The sequence below is a fragment of the Nilaparvata lugens genome, chromosome 1, assembly GCF_014356525.2.
Source record: "Nilaparvata lugens isolate BPH chromosome 1, ASM1435652v1, whole genome shotgun sequence".
NCBI classification, from domain to species: Eukaryota; Metazoa; Arthropoda; class Insecta; order Hemiptera; family Delphacidae; genus Nilaparvata; species Nilaparvata lugens.
Genome location: NC_052504.1, coordinates 8,542,409 through 8,557,011, shown reverse-complemented (window position 1 = coordinate 8,557,011; position 14,603 = coordinate 8,542,409). Strand labels below are relative to the sequence as shown.

The 14,603-nt window shown below is 33.6% G+C and overlaps 2 protein-coding genes across 5 annotated transcripts in view; one reads left to right on the top strand and one right to left on the bottom strand.

The window, feature by feature from the left end:
- The window catches only part of LOC111051317, a 93,504-nt gene that overhangs the window by 65,340 nt on the left and 13,561 nt on the right, over positions 1-14,603 (top strand). The window lies entirely within an intron of this gene.
- LOC120349511 (tigger transposable element-derived protein 6-like) lies at positions 12,767-14,343 on the bottom strand. The gene is made up of 2 exons (XM_039419872.1): positions 13,637-14,343; positions 12,767-13,241 (listed from the first exon to the last, which is right to left on the bottom strand). Exons 1-2 carry the CDS (start codon positions 14,341-14,343, stop codon positions 12,767-12,769), a joined length of 1,182 nt encoding a protein of 393 aa, XP_039275806.1.

Here is a 14,603-nt window from a genome sequence, read left to right as displayed (position 1 = left end):
ATGGGTAATGGCCATTTTTTCATAGACACTTGATGACTCTACAGATGACAGTTCATCTACAGATGGCTACATTACATTGAGACAATATAATTTTAGTGATATTTCTTCAAACTATTGCTGTTGTTTCTAATAATAAGCAATATTGTAATCCCACTGAAGTTTATAATGCAGTATTTCTTAGAGTTATTATTATTATTTTTCCAAAATAAGATTATTTTTTATAGAAATCCTAAAAAAACAATTCTTCACACACACCAACTAGCCCAAAATTAGTTGAAAAGGTAAGCTTGAGTAGGCCTAAAGCTGCGTACACATATTCGTGCTTCCAACCCGCACCGAGCACGCTCCTCCCTTGTACCGCCCTCGTACCCCCCTCGTATCACCATCGAACCACAGTCGGACCGCCCACGCACTCATCATGAACGTTACGGAAGATGTTAGATCTTCTCGCGTTCCCCGGTCAAACCCCGGTTGCTCCCCGGTCGATCATCAATCGCTCTGCTGGAGTGACGTTCGGTTGCAGAGCGAGAGTCTGTACGCACCTTAATATGGACCAATTAAGAATAGGCTAATGAATTGTATTTTCATATAGACCTATTTTACCTTGCTAATTTATTTTATACTTGATTTTTTATATTGAAGAGGAAGAAAAAATAGGTGTCCATAGCCTACTATAAATTTTATCCTAAAAGACTAATTTAAACATTAAAACACACGTTTGAATTTCTGGAGTGGGACTCAACAATGAAGAATGAGGTTATGTTAACAATGAAGAAAGAAGCTAATGTCACAGCTGACTCTCAAATACGGCCTAGTTAACCCTGGAATGGTATCTATTCATATTTTTTCTGCACCAAATAAGTATTTTTGTTCTACAATAATGAATATTGCCCCAGCTGCATCCAGCAGTCATGCCATCCATCTATCACAACCAGTTTTCAAAGTTATTGCACTAGTCACAGTAGCTAGTTGACAATTTCTCATCTACTTATGATCATTGTTGCAGATATTTTACAAATAGATACCAGTAGTGTTATTTTTTGTGCAGTAAATTTTTTTTAGTTTTTAATTTTTTATGAGATGTACACTATTGTTTAGAGTATAATTTGATTTGGAAAATAGCACTCAGTAGCTCCAAAATTGACAGAATTTTGAATGAAAGTAGAAGTGACACATCTGAAGCAGACAATAATATTGTAAGTGGATCAGAAGATATACTTGAAATCTCTGCAAGTATGAGAACTATGAACATTTTATATTTTTTTCTCATAAATACATTTATTTCTACAGGGTGATTCTTAATTATGGTAAAATAGTTCAATACGTGATAGTAGAGGTAAAAATAAGATAAAAAGTTCTCATAAACATATATCCATAAACGCTCATTAGTGAGCTATACAGAGTGAAAGTTTTCACCCGGAATTCAGTTCCTCTGGTGAAATACACCGATACTGAATTTTTTGGGGACTAGTTTTTGAGAAACTTATGCTGGATTCATATGGAAAAATATCTGAAACATTGAATAAAACTAGTCTGGAAGCTGTAGTGTGAGTAGTTTTTGAGAAAAAAGTTGAAATATGCAAAAAATCTAAGTACAAAAACGCAGACTTCTACATTTGATGTCCAATAACTTTTTTAAAGACAAGTAAAAAAATAGTTTTTTGCAATAAAAATTGTAGAGAATTTAATTCTGAAAAGAATTATGTAAGATGTGTAAACAAAATTAATATAAAAGTTAAATAAAATGTATTCTTATGTAGTACATTACACCACAAAAATTTGCTGTTTTATGAGAGAACTAATAACTCATAGTTGTAGCTGATTGCAAATAAAATATTCAGTTTTTTATAAAAAGTTCTATTTTTATATGAAAGTAACATATCTAAATGACATTAAAACTATACTAAAAGACTAAAGATGATTTTCAAAGTGACCTTCATTGTTCTTAATGCATATGTTCAGACCCATTCAAATATTCCAGGAGTCTGCTTTATCATTTCTATTCCATTCAAAATCTTTAATCAGAGTACATCAATGGTATCAATTGGAGTATTGTATACTAAGGTTTTCAAGTGTCCCCAAAGATAAAAATCCAAAGGATTTAAGTCTGGTGACTTAGCTGGCTATAGTACTGGCCCACCTCAGCCTATCCATTGATTTGGAAAGCTGTGATTCAGGTGTTCACAAACAGCAACACTGAAGTGTGCTGGAGCTCCATCATGCATAAACCAAAAGTTTTGGCGCAACTGAAGAGGTACATCTTCAAGTAAGATAAATAGCTCCTCTCTCAAAAAGTTTAACTACATTAAGCCTGGGAGGAAGCTCGAACAGAAGTAGATGATCTCTTACGATTCCTGCCCAAATGTTTACTTAAAACTGATGTTGTGGACGATTAGGATTGATGGCATGAGGATTCTCATCTGCCAAAATATGTTGGTAGACATATAATCTATAATGTATATAAAATATTATAATCTATAATTTTGTATTATAGATTGATTGACATTAAACTGCACTGACAATTCTCTCGTGCTCTTCTCTGGATGTTCATAAATTCCATTAAAAACTTTTTCTTTTAACTCGACAGTCATAGTAGATCGGGGTCTGCCTGCATAAATGTGCTCTTCAGACATAAAAGAACCTGTTTCAGACAGACGTTGATGAATAGTGGCAAAAACCTTTGAACTTGGACATACTCGGTTAGGAAAGTTCTCTTGATATGTCTTGCTTCAGTACTATTACAGTGTCCCATCCCATACATTAAATGCATATCAACTAATTCGGAGTATGAATAATGTCTAAATTTACCTGCCATCTTTTAAAAAGTCAACACTTGACACAAAAGCAAAGTGAAATGATTACAAATAACTGGTTAATAGATTAAACAAAAAACACAGTGAGGTTACAGTAGGCCTAACTTACAGATTTGTTGTTTTGTTCAAAAGTGAGCTAAAATATTTCTGAAAATAATTTTTAGCTGATAATTTCTTCCAAAAATTTTCTTATTTAAAACAAAATAAATCAGCTGTTTTGGAACAGCTGTTATTTAAATCCATGTTTTATTTGCAATCAGCTTCAACCTATGAGTTATTAGTTCTCTCCTCATAAAACAGCAAATTTTTGTGGTGTAATGTACTACATAAGAATACATTTTATTTAAATTTAGAACACACAGCTTATATAATTCATTTTAGAATTAAATTCTCTACAATTTTTATTGCAAAAAATTATTTGTTTACTGGTCATTGAATAAAGTTATTGGACATCAAATGTAGAAGTCTGTGTTTTTCTACTTGGATTTTTTGCATATTTCAACTTTTTTCTCAGAAACTACTCACACTACAGCTTCCAGACTAGTTTTATTCAATTTTTAAGATATTTTTCCATTTGAATCCAGCATAAGTTTTTCAAAAACTAGTCCCCAAACAATTCAGCATTGGTGTATTTCACCAGAGGAACTGAATTCCAGGCGAAAACTTTCACCCTGTATAGCTCACTAATGAAGCGTTTATGGATAGCCTATATATTTATAAGAACTTTTTTTCTTACTTTTACCTCTACTATCACATATTAAATTATTTTACTATAATTAAGAATCACTCTGTATATCAATTGGACATATAATCTGCAATGAAAAACTTTTTATTGTACTATATTCAATTTTTTTCAATTTTCAGTGTTTTTCACTCTGTATATCAATTGGACATATAATCTGCAATGAAAAACTTTTTATTGTACTATATTCAAATTTTTTCAATTTTCAGTGTTTTTTAAATTAAATGACATGAGATTTGATTTTTTCCATTGCTTAAAAACGCTTTTCAATATTATCATTCTCTTAATTATAGCTTGTCAACATGTATCTGACATGATATCATGGGTGAATAGATTTTTTTGATGCAAACAATAACTCAGCAAACTTTCACTCTGTATAGCTCGCTAATGAAGCATTTATGGATATATATTTATAAGAACTTTTTTTCTTACTTTTACCTCTACTATCACGTATTAAATTATTTTACTATTATTAAGAATCACTCTGTATATCAATTGGACAGATTTGTATTATCATTTTACTATTGTATTTAATTATAATTATTATTACAACTTTATTGTATTTATCATTTTACTATTTTACTCAATTGTATCATCATTGTACTATATTTAAATTTTTTTCAATTTTCAGTGTTTTTTTAATTACATGACATGAGATTTGATTTTTTCCATTGCTTAAAAACGCTTTTCAATTGTCATTCTCTTAATTATAGCTTGTCAACATGTATCTGACATGATATCATGGGTGAATAGATTTTTTTGACTGCATAAACATTGTTTTTTTCAATGAATAAACCAACAATTGTGAAAAATATGAATAGATACCATTAACGTTTCTCCAAGATAGTATACCATTCCAGGATTAAAGATTTCAAAATAGGCAATCTCTCGAATGAATGTAGGCATCAATTCAACTTTTTTGAATGTGATTGAAGAGTAACTGCAGGCAAACATGGACTTTGAAATACCATATAATTTATTACTACTTGATGGAATAGATATCAGATATTATTCTAGGAAGTTTTCATTAATATAACAGAAAGAGTTGTAGTAGCTAACTCTGAAACACTACAGGAATTAATATTTTTTTTTGTAATGAAAGAATTGAATGTTCATCATTAGTTGTATTTTTAGTAATTCTTGGTGACTTCAAATGTGCCAAATCGTATTTTTTTATCAAGGACAAATCCAATTAAACCAGTCTCAAGTCATTTACATTTATAGGAATTAAGATGATTGAATAGAATCGAACATTGAGAAAGGATTCAAGAGTTGAGATTAAAGAGGTTTTTCAAAAGGTAGAGATAAGAAGTCTTGGGGTATAGAATGAACTTTGAAGCTCAGAACTAGGAGATGGAAAGAGTTGAACTAGGTAAAAACCTTGACTTTTGAGCACATTTTCTTATGACAGCAATAAATTTAAATTGAATGAACTTTTGAACCAAGTCAAATAATTGCTAACCTAATCAAGTCTGACCAAAACTTACTGAGCCTGAGCCAAGACCAAATCTCTCCCAACCTAAGCTATCCCCAATCCAAGCTTTTCCTAACCCAAGCTTTTTCCAACCAAAGCTTCTAACCAAAGTTTTTTCTAATCTTAGCTTCTAACCTAAGCTTCTCCTAACCTGAACTTTCCTTATCCTAAGCTTTTCCTATCCTAAACTTTTACCAATCTAAGCTTTTCCTAACGTAAGTCTCTCATAACCTAAGCTTCTCCTAACCTAAGTTTTTCTCAACCTTAAGCTTTTCCTAACCCAAGCTTTTCCTAACCCAAGCTTTTCCCAACTCAAGCTTCCCCCAACCTAAGATTTTCCTAACCTTAGCTTCTCCTAACCCAATCTTCTCCCAACCTCAATTCTTTCTAATCTTAGCTTCTCCCAATCTAAGCCTCTCTCAACCAAAACTTTTCCTAATATTAGCTTCTCCAAACCAAAGCTTTTCCTAACCTAAGATTCTCCTAACCTTAGCTCTTCCTAATGTTAGTTTTTCTAATACTTTTCTAACCTCAGTTTTTCCAATCAAAACTTTTTCTAAGCCAAAGTTTCCTAACCTAATCTCATCTAACCATAGTTCTCCTAATACATCTTTTTTTCAACCCAACCTTTCCTGGCCTTAATTTTTCTAACATTAGTTTCTCCAAACCAAAGCTTTTCCTAACCCAAGCTTCTTCTAACCTTAGCTTTTCCTTACTCAAGTTTTTTCCTAATATAAACTTTTCCAACCTCAGCTTTTCAATCAAAACTTTTTCTAAGGCAAAGTATCCTAACCCAATCTCATCTAACCATAGTTCTCCTAATCTATCTTTTTTAACCCAACCTTTCCTGGTCTTAATTTTCCTTAAGTTTCATTATCCCCAATCTAACAAAGCCCAACTCAAACTAAAAAAATGCAGCTCAGTCCAACCCAATGAAACCCAACTTTTCCCAAAGCAAGCATAGCCCAACCTAATCTAACAAAGCCTAACCAAGCCTTACCAGATAAAGACTCATCATCAGGTAAAGTTTGGTAGTCACATCAAACTTTGGTAGGTAAGGTTTCATCAATTGCATCAGATACTGGAGAAAATGTGGTCAGCAGTAATATTATCTCCATACAAAAATATTCTGAACATTTCTCAGGCAAAAATTGGCACTTTTTTATATTTCCTATCAACTTCAATCATCAATACCTAAATGAGACTTCACAATTTTAGTATCCACCGGAGTTACCAATTTTTTCAGAAAAATAATCCCAATTATGGAAAAATTGTAGATTGAATTAGAATTCAAATATATCAAATTAAAGTATGTAAAAAAATAATAAAAAAAACATTAAGATGAATATTGAACTCTTGAATCAGTGATCGAACAAGTGGAAACTGGAATCTTTCTCATTGAGCAATTACAAAAACCAATGACACTGTTCAGCATGCTTCAAACTTATGACCTTTTGGATGGAACAAATCCATAAATCTACAACTCTATGGTGCTTGTAGAAACATTATAGGTTATGTGAAATTCAATATTGGTTATTGATATAAATAATATCAAATTTCATCAATTATTATAATTGTTATTCAGTTACCGACACCTATTTTTTCTTCCTCTTTCAAAGATAAAAACTACAAATAAAAGTTTAAAAATAATTTTTCATATTTTAAATTGTTTTTATATAAAATTATTGTAGAGCAATAGTAAACTTATATCAAAAGCTGAAATCAATACTTGAAATCGATGCAGGAGTTTTGTAGGAAAAATTATTGATATCAATAAATCAATAATCCCATGCACCATCGATAAACATTGATTCATCCTGCACCAATGAACGAGGTCACTTGCTATCACAGTTGATACTACTGTAATAATTGTTTAAAGTACTGTAATTTAAATTGTTTACTAAAAAAAAATTCTGAGATGAAGTTCATTTGGATTAATGTTAGAAATTAGCAAAAAATACAAGATACAAGTATTTCAACAGTAAATGAAGAGTAAAAATACTGACTAAGTACTGATAATAAGGTTAGTTCATGTGAGATTTTCGAAGTGCCTTTAATATTATTTAGAATTACTTTTTGGAGTTCAAAATAGGCTAGTGACACCTATTTTCCTTCCTCTTTCATTTAAGAAAAAATTGAGTCAATATCTTCAAGAATAGTTGAGATACAAATGTGCCATAATTAGTAACGTTAGCCAAAAGAAACTATGGAGTGGAAATTAAAAAAAGTTTGTTCAATTTGTTTTTGATATCTATAAGTTAATATAATAAATAAAGAACTGGCTTGTACATGGTCGGGATAGGAAAATGGTGTTTGATGCATCATCATGTTTATACTACTCTACTGATTGATTTGAAATTTTGCATAAAGATTCTGAATATACCAAGAATGGTCATAGGCCTATTTTTACTGTTATTAATCAATGAATATTGATTCAGTAATTAAAACAAATTTATTTAATTGGTGATTCAAAGTTTAAAAATGTGATAAAGCTCTAACCTAAGAAGCTTAATCTGTATGAGGCGCTTTAGTGTAATGGATAGCAAGCATGACTTAATTGAAAGATTGCAAGTTCAATACCAAATTGAATTCATTTATTTGCAGGATTGGGGGGAGGCATCACTGTTTATATCCAGATGCCAGACTATGAACCTACTTACTGAACAAACAACAAAGTATTGCATCACTGAAAATCATAATATCATGGCACTGAGCTTCACTCTGGAATACAAAACATTAAAAGCATAGTTTATGCTTTATACCTTCCAGCAGTTGCGCTGTTGCAAAAAGTACAACAGTGTCAGGTTTTTTGCTGCACAAAGCTATTAAATGGGGTGGTGTCATTGAATGAGTCACCTATGCATTCCAAAACTTTCTCACCATCACCCCACTGAGTTGCAGTATCAACCGAGCAATGGTTCAGTCTTTAGGTGCCATTTAGTTGATGATGATTTATTTTCTTCTAATTCACTTTCCAAAGATGATCTTTTTTCTTCTAATTATTTTCCAATGATGATTTATTTTCCTCTATTCACTTTCCAATGATTCAAATTTACTTACCATCAGGGTTCTGGAATCTATTTCGAATAAGTAGGTTTCTGAGTCCTCACCCTGAGTCAGTAATACTTCCCGAAGACGATTTTGTAGAAGAGATTTTTGGCCATTTGTATCCAAATCATGCTCTTAGAGTTTGGCTTTCAATTGTCTCACTTTCAACCATCCCAACCCTGAGTCAGTAATACTCCCCAAAGACAATTTTGTAGAAGAGATTTTGGGCCATTTGTATCCAAATCATGCTCTTTGAGTTTGGCTTTCAACTGCCTCACTATCAACCTTCCCCAACCATTTTAGATTAAGTTCCAAAAAAATATTGCAAAGCTCACAGATATTCACAGATCAATATCAATTTTAATAAAACTAAGATAAAAGTTCACTCACTTCAAGATTAAAATTTACACTTGAAGATAAAAGTTCAATCAATCAGAGATAAACGTTCACACTCAGATATTATACTTGAGAATAAACATTCAGACACAAAGATAACATTTTATAAGATTGCCTCAAACAATAATATTCCACTTTTGACACCAATGTTGTGGGTTTCTACACTAATAAAACACTTGAGGCAATTTATAATGATTAGATTTATTACTTACAACACTGTAACACATGGAGTTAAACTAGGAACAGCTATAAACTAATAACTACACAGACTTATCACAAGCATATGTTAACTAGTATAAATAACTGTATAAGAATAACTGTCACCAAGAATAATAACCATATAAACAACTACGAAAGTCTGGAAAAGTCTATTATCACTTTATCACTTGTCTGTCACAATTATTAGAAGAAGCAAACAATACAACTTTAGTCTATCAACTGACTTGCAAACTGCAACACACACCATTTTTATAGGCTCAGCAGAACAATCTAAAAAGGTGGAGAACACTTCAGAACTCTTCAGAAGGTTCTGGAGATGTGGCAAAATGTCCGATCAATCCAAATGCATGGAAACCGCTACAAGGTTTGAGAACATGCTTGTCATTGGTCAATGGTTCCCTGCTCCAAAACCAGAACACACTGGAATGATCCAGAAGCCCCCCTTGCCTTCTATGTGCTGTTTACCAGAAGATCCCGGCATCGCCTCTACCATCCCTCTAAAGGCCTCATCCATAACACTACATACATATCATGTCTGAATCTTATTTCTTCACGTGGCACAATTTTATATTTATTCATCTCATTCCTGCATATACTCAAATGACTTTCTTCTTCTGGATGAGCAAGTGCTGTCTGCTGTTCTCACCATAATATTATGTCTGGATTTGATCCTACACTTCAGCTGAACATAATCATACAGGGAATGCTGAGGGTTCACACTCTTGCTTAGTCCTCTCAACATCTGCCAGAACCTCTCTCCTCACTTTAGTTGGAGCTATTCCTGTAATAGGATACAGTTTTTCAACTGGAGTAGGTTCCAAACATCTAATTACTATTCTCACTGTGTCATTCACTGAATAATGGTGATCATGCATCCTGTCTTGCTTCTTGTAATTGGATGTTGGACATGATGAATGACAATGCAGATCATGTAAACAGTCTTTGGATGAGTGATGAAGTGCACTTCCATCTTTCAGGTTTCGTCAACAAACAGAATTTTCGGTATTGGGCACAAGAAAATCCACAGAGAATACATGAAAAGCCACTTCACAGTCTTAAAGTGACAGTGTGGTGTGCAATCTCATCAAGGGCTATTTTAGGACCATATTTTTTTTTTTAAGGACGAAAATGAATGTTCAGTTACAGTGAATACTCTGCGCTATGTTAACATGTTAGAAAACTTTCTTTAACCTCAATTAGTTTGTAATCCTGTTTACCAAAACATGTTTTTCCAAGATGGAGCTACCTGCCACACATCCAGAGATTCAATTATGTGATTACTTTGTCTGAGGATACTTGAAATCACATGTTTTTCAATCACAGCTGCCTTGAAATCTCTGGGAACTTAAAGAACGGATTTGCAAAGAAATGATATGAATTGATGCAGCCACACTTAAAAATGTGATGAATAACCTTTGCACAAGATTGATAGAATGTGTCGAGCAAATTGGAGGACATCTTCGGAATGTTATTTTTGAATAATTGTAATTGTTTAAGTACCATTTGGTATATTTTAAATTAATAAATCCCTTTTTTAAAAATTACTTTCAGTGTTTTCATAATCGCCCAATTCACTTCCGCACCCATTATTTATATGTTTTGAATTGGTCAAGCCTATTATCCTTCCATGTTACATTTCATTCAACCCCTGCATCATGGGTTTGCAGGTGAAATGCACAAATTGTGTTTTGCTATGGTTTTGGTTGAGATGGTTCTTATCAAATGGGGCAGACAACTCCTCCAAAGCAGTGGAAAGCTTTTGAGTGACTTCACAAAAATTGGTCTCCTGAACTGCAGCTGATATTTCAGCTGCAAAACTGTTCAAATCAATCTGAAAAAACCAATAGGTCACTAGGGATGAGAACATTATCTGCCATTGTACAGTATTAGTGACAATAAGCTTTCTCAAAGCAAATAACTTTTCTTTATAGGCCTATTCCACATATTCTTTCAATCATTCAACTGTACATAGAATCTTCTGTTTTGAAGAAAGAGGCCCACCATCATGGTACATTCATATTCCCTGGTAAGACAATAGATCTTCTTTAGCAGAATTCTATGATTAATGGTATCATAGGCAGCAGTCCTGTCAATGAAAGCCAATGAGTTAGTTTTGTGATATTTAAAACTTGCTCACAGCATGATCTTCTTGGTCGAAAGCCAGCTTGCTCCTTCATTAACTGGGTGTTCAGCTTGAGGTGCATTTTCGTTTGTGTAAACTTCCAAAGTCGATGACAACAAGCATTGTTGACATTCATATTGTCTAAATTTTAAGTGTGCTAAACATCTGATCAGATACCTTTTCATTATTTGTGTTTATTATTAAAGAATCAAAAAATTTCTAATAATATCAACAAATTGCCATTAAAAATTATAAACTCAACCTTCCCCATCAAAACATAATAATTGGACATAATCGTTTAGGTTATTTAGACAAATTGAAATCTACCCAATCTGAGCTCCTCACTCTGTTGTGGTTGATGGTGGCATTTATGCACAAACAAAAACATAACTCTACTTACAACATAATTTAGGATCATTTGTTCAAGGATCTTATAAATGCAACAAAGCAACATAATTGAATGGTAGCTTTTGGCATCATTAGGATCTTTCTCGGACTTCAACATAGCCATCACTCCAATCTGTCTCAACATCCCCACATTTTTGGGATTTTCAGTGACAGTGACAGGCATTTATCATTTGGACAATCCTTTCCAAAGTGGTGGGCTGAAATTGTTTTATTTTTCTGTTCTAATATGACCTGTGCCTGCAACCCTGTTTTCCTCCATGCCTTTGATAGTCAGTTTGAGTTTCTCTACATGGCTTCCCCTCAATTATGCAGTATTTTTTTTTTTTATCTAAAATTTTCATCTTTCTTAAAGTTTGGTTGCCACTTGATCTACTGTGACAATAAAGCAGCTTTGTTGTTCTTATGTAGGTTGGATTTGTTTGGTTTCCACTTGAGTTTTTCAGTAGCTTCCAGGCTTGTCTGTAATCTTTCTTCATATCCAGGCTTCCAACCAGATTACACCATCAACTTTTCTTTTCCCCACCAGTGCTTGCATCAGTTGATCTCCAGCATTCATGGTTTCTTAATCAAAGTGACAGAGTTCAAATAGCTCCTGATATTTGTGTATGAGAGGCTTGTTATCTTCAGTTTGATCTTGATTATAGTCAGTTCCACATCTGCTGGCAATGTTCTTTCTTGTAATTTGTTTTACCAATCAAACAAATTCAACATAATTCTCTGTAGATGACACTTCTTTGATCCAACTGTACAATCAGATATTACTTTGATATACAGTGGGACCCCGATTTAACGTATTTGAAGGGACCAAGAAATTCGTACGTTATGTGGGGGTTTACTTAAAAACGAGGTTCGTTAAATCGAGGTTGAAGTCTGGCAAAATACGTTATATAGGGGTTAGTATAACCTCCATATATAACCTCCATATAAAGTATATTGAACACGTTCAACCTCTATTTGAAGTAGATTTTTAGATATACAGTTTACAGTACTGTACTGTATGTTTCATATTACAGTACAGTACTGTACTGCTACAGAAGGTGGAAGAAAATAGGATATTGAAATTATTCAATTGCTATTATATAATAGAAATACTGTATTGAAAATAGCAATTAAATAAATGCTATTATTTAATAGCAGTTTAATAATTGTAATACAGTACCCATTTTCCTTCCACCTTTGTAACTAGCCAACTTGGCTTCTTAAAAATGAATGCAGATTTGTTAACTACTCTATAAAGGTGGAAGGAAATAGGATATTGCAATTATTCAATTGCCATTAAATAATAGAAAAACCGTATTAAAAATAGCAATTGAGTAAAAAATGCTATAATTCAATAGTAGTTGAATAATAGCAATACTGTACTGTATCCTATTTCTTTTCATCTATATTGTATAGCTCAATCAATTAGGAAATTTGTTCAGTAAATTAAAAGAACTACCTACTGTTCACATATATATTTTCAGAATAAAATATGCATACAGTATTATTTTCAATAGTTTTTAATTAGCAAGTTCAATCAATCAAATTAGCAAGCAAACAAAAACTCACATACGGCTGCTGCCTGGCCCAAAATAATCAATAATTTCTGATTGTGTATTCGCTGTATAGAGTTTCACTTGGTCCAATGCACAGTCTAGCTTGGTGATGGATTCCATAGTATTTTCGGATACAGCACTCTTCTTTAAAAAGAAACACTTCAACACGTTCAGAGCTTCACGAGCATCTTGTGAAGTCGGGTCCGGTCGATCGGCAACAGCTGCATCAGCTTGGACATCTTCTTCTTCCTCGCCTTCACCGTCATCATCTGCCTCCGGATCTGCGGTTACTTTGGAGATGATTTCATAATCAGTAAGCTCCCCACATACTGCAACATCTTCATCAAAGTTTGCAAATTCCTCAAACTCGATGTTGATATCCAATGCTTCTTGAATTCTTGGCCAGGAGGCTTCGACATTCAAACCAGGCTGTGCGGGTAACGGGTTATCCAACTCCTCTTCATCCGTGGCTTCCTCTTGCACACTGAGTTTGAAACCACTTTTTTGAAACAATTTGCAATTGTTTGTTGAGAAACATTATTCCATGCTTTCATCACCATCCACATGGCGTCGAGGAGGTTGATGTTAGTTGAAGTTTGGTGATCCATGTCGTTCAGGTATTGTCTAACCACTTCCCGTCTGTAGAGTGTTTTGAAATTCTGTATTATCCCTTGATCCATGGGCTGAAGTTTTGATGTTGTATTACACGGCAAGAACTGGAGATTAATATGGGTCAACTTCAGGATGTCCTTGTGGGCCGAACAGTTGTCTATAAATAACAAGATTTTCTTCTTTCTCAGTTTCATTTGCATGTTTGTTTCTTTTAGCCAGTTGCTGAAAATTTCTCCTGTCATCCAAGCTTTTTTATTAGCAACGTACTTTGTTGGCAGAGACGTAACGTGTTTAAAGCAGCGTGGCTTTTTTGATTTTCCGATTATTAAGGGCTTCAGCTTATGTGTACCTGATGCATTAGCCCCAAGCATCACCGTAAGCCGTTCCTTGCTGTTTTTCCCTCCACTGCAGGGATCACCCTTGAAAGTCAAAGTTTTGTCTGGTAGGCATTTGAAGAATAAGCCTGTTTCGTCTACATTGTAAATATCATCTTCATTGAACCCTTGTGTCAAGTCTATCAGTTTTTTCTTCCATTCCGCGCACACTGCATCATCAACACTACCGCTTTCACCACACACTTTTTTAAAAGTTACTTCATTCCTCTTCTTGAAGCAGTCCAACCAGCCATTGCTTGCTCGAAAAGAATTATGGCCCAACTGCTCGGCAAATTGTTGAGCTTTTTCCTGAAGTATAGGTCCCGAAATGGATACGTTTTTGTCACGACACTGTTTAAGCCATAACATGACAGCAGTTTCAACGTCCTGTAGTTCGGCTGGTTTAGCCCTTTTACACTGACCAGAAAGTCCACCTTCGTCTTCATATCTGTTTTTATTTCTAAGAATTGTTGAAAGAGTTGTTGGTGGAATGTTGAATTCCTTTGCAATGTCCACTTTCTTCTTATGAGGGTTTTCTTCTATGAATTTTAAAACTTTACGTTTGAAGTCAACACTCAAAGACTTTCTTTTCTCGGCCATGACGCACTCAAAAACAAACTTGCAAAAAAACCACACTTTCAGTCACACAAAAACTTTTCATTCAAAATCTGCAACCTTACACTTCACTGTCTGAGAATACACAAGAATGCATAGAACATAACAGACAGTACTGTACTCTATTATGGGTGGCGAGCGGAAGGGGGGTAAATGAAAACTTTCATGTCCAAACATGCTCAAGTGATGGCCTAGATAAAAATAATATACTTTATACAGGGGTCTGAACCGTGCGAATACGTTAT

What these genes read in the sequence shown, in the direction of transcription:
- LOC120349511 (XM_039419872.1), bottom strand. Translation starts at nt 14,343, where the DNA reads ATGGCCGAGAAAAGAAAGTCTTTGAGTGTTGACTTCAAACGTAAAGTT. An exon ending in GTTACGTCTCTGCCAACAAA is followed by an intron (nt 13,242 to 13,636) that starts GTACGTTGCTAA and finishes TTTCAAACTCAG; the next exon opens with TGTGCAAGAGGAAGCCACGG.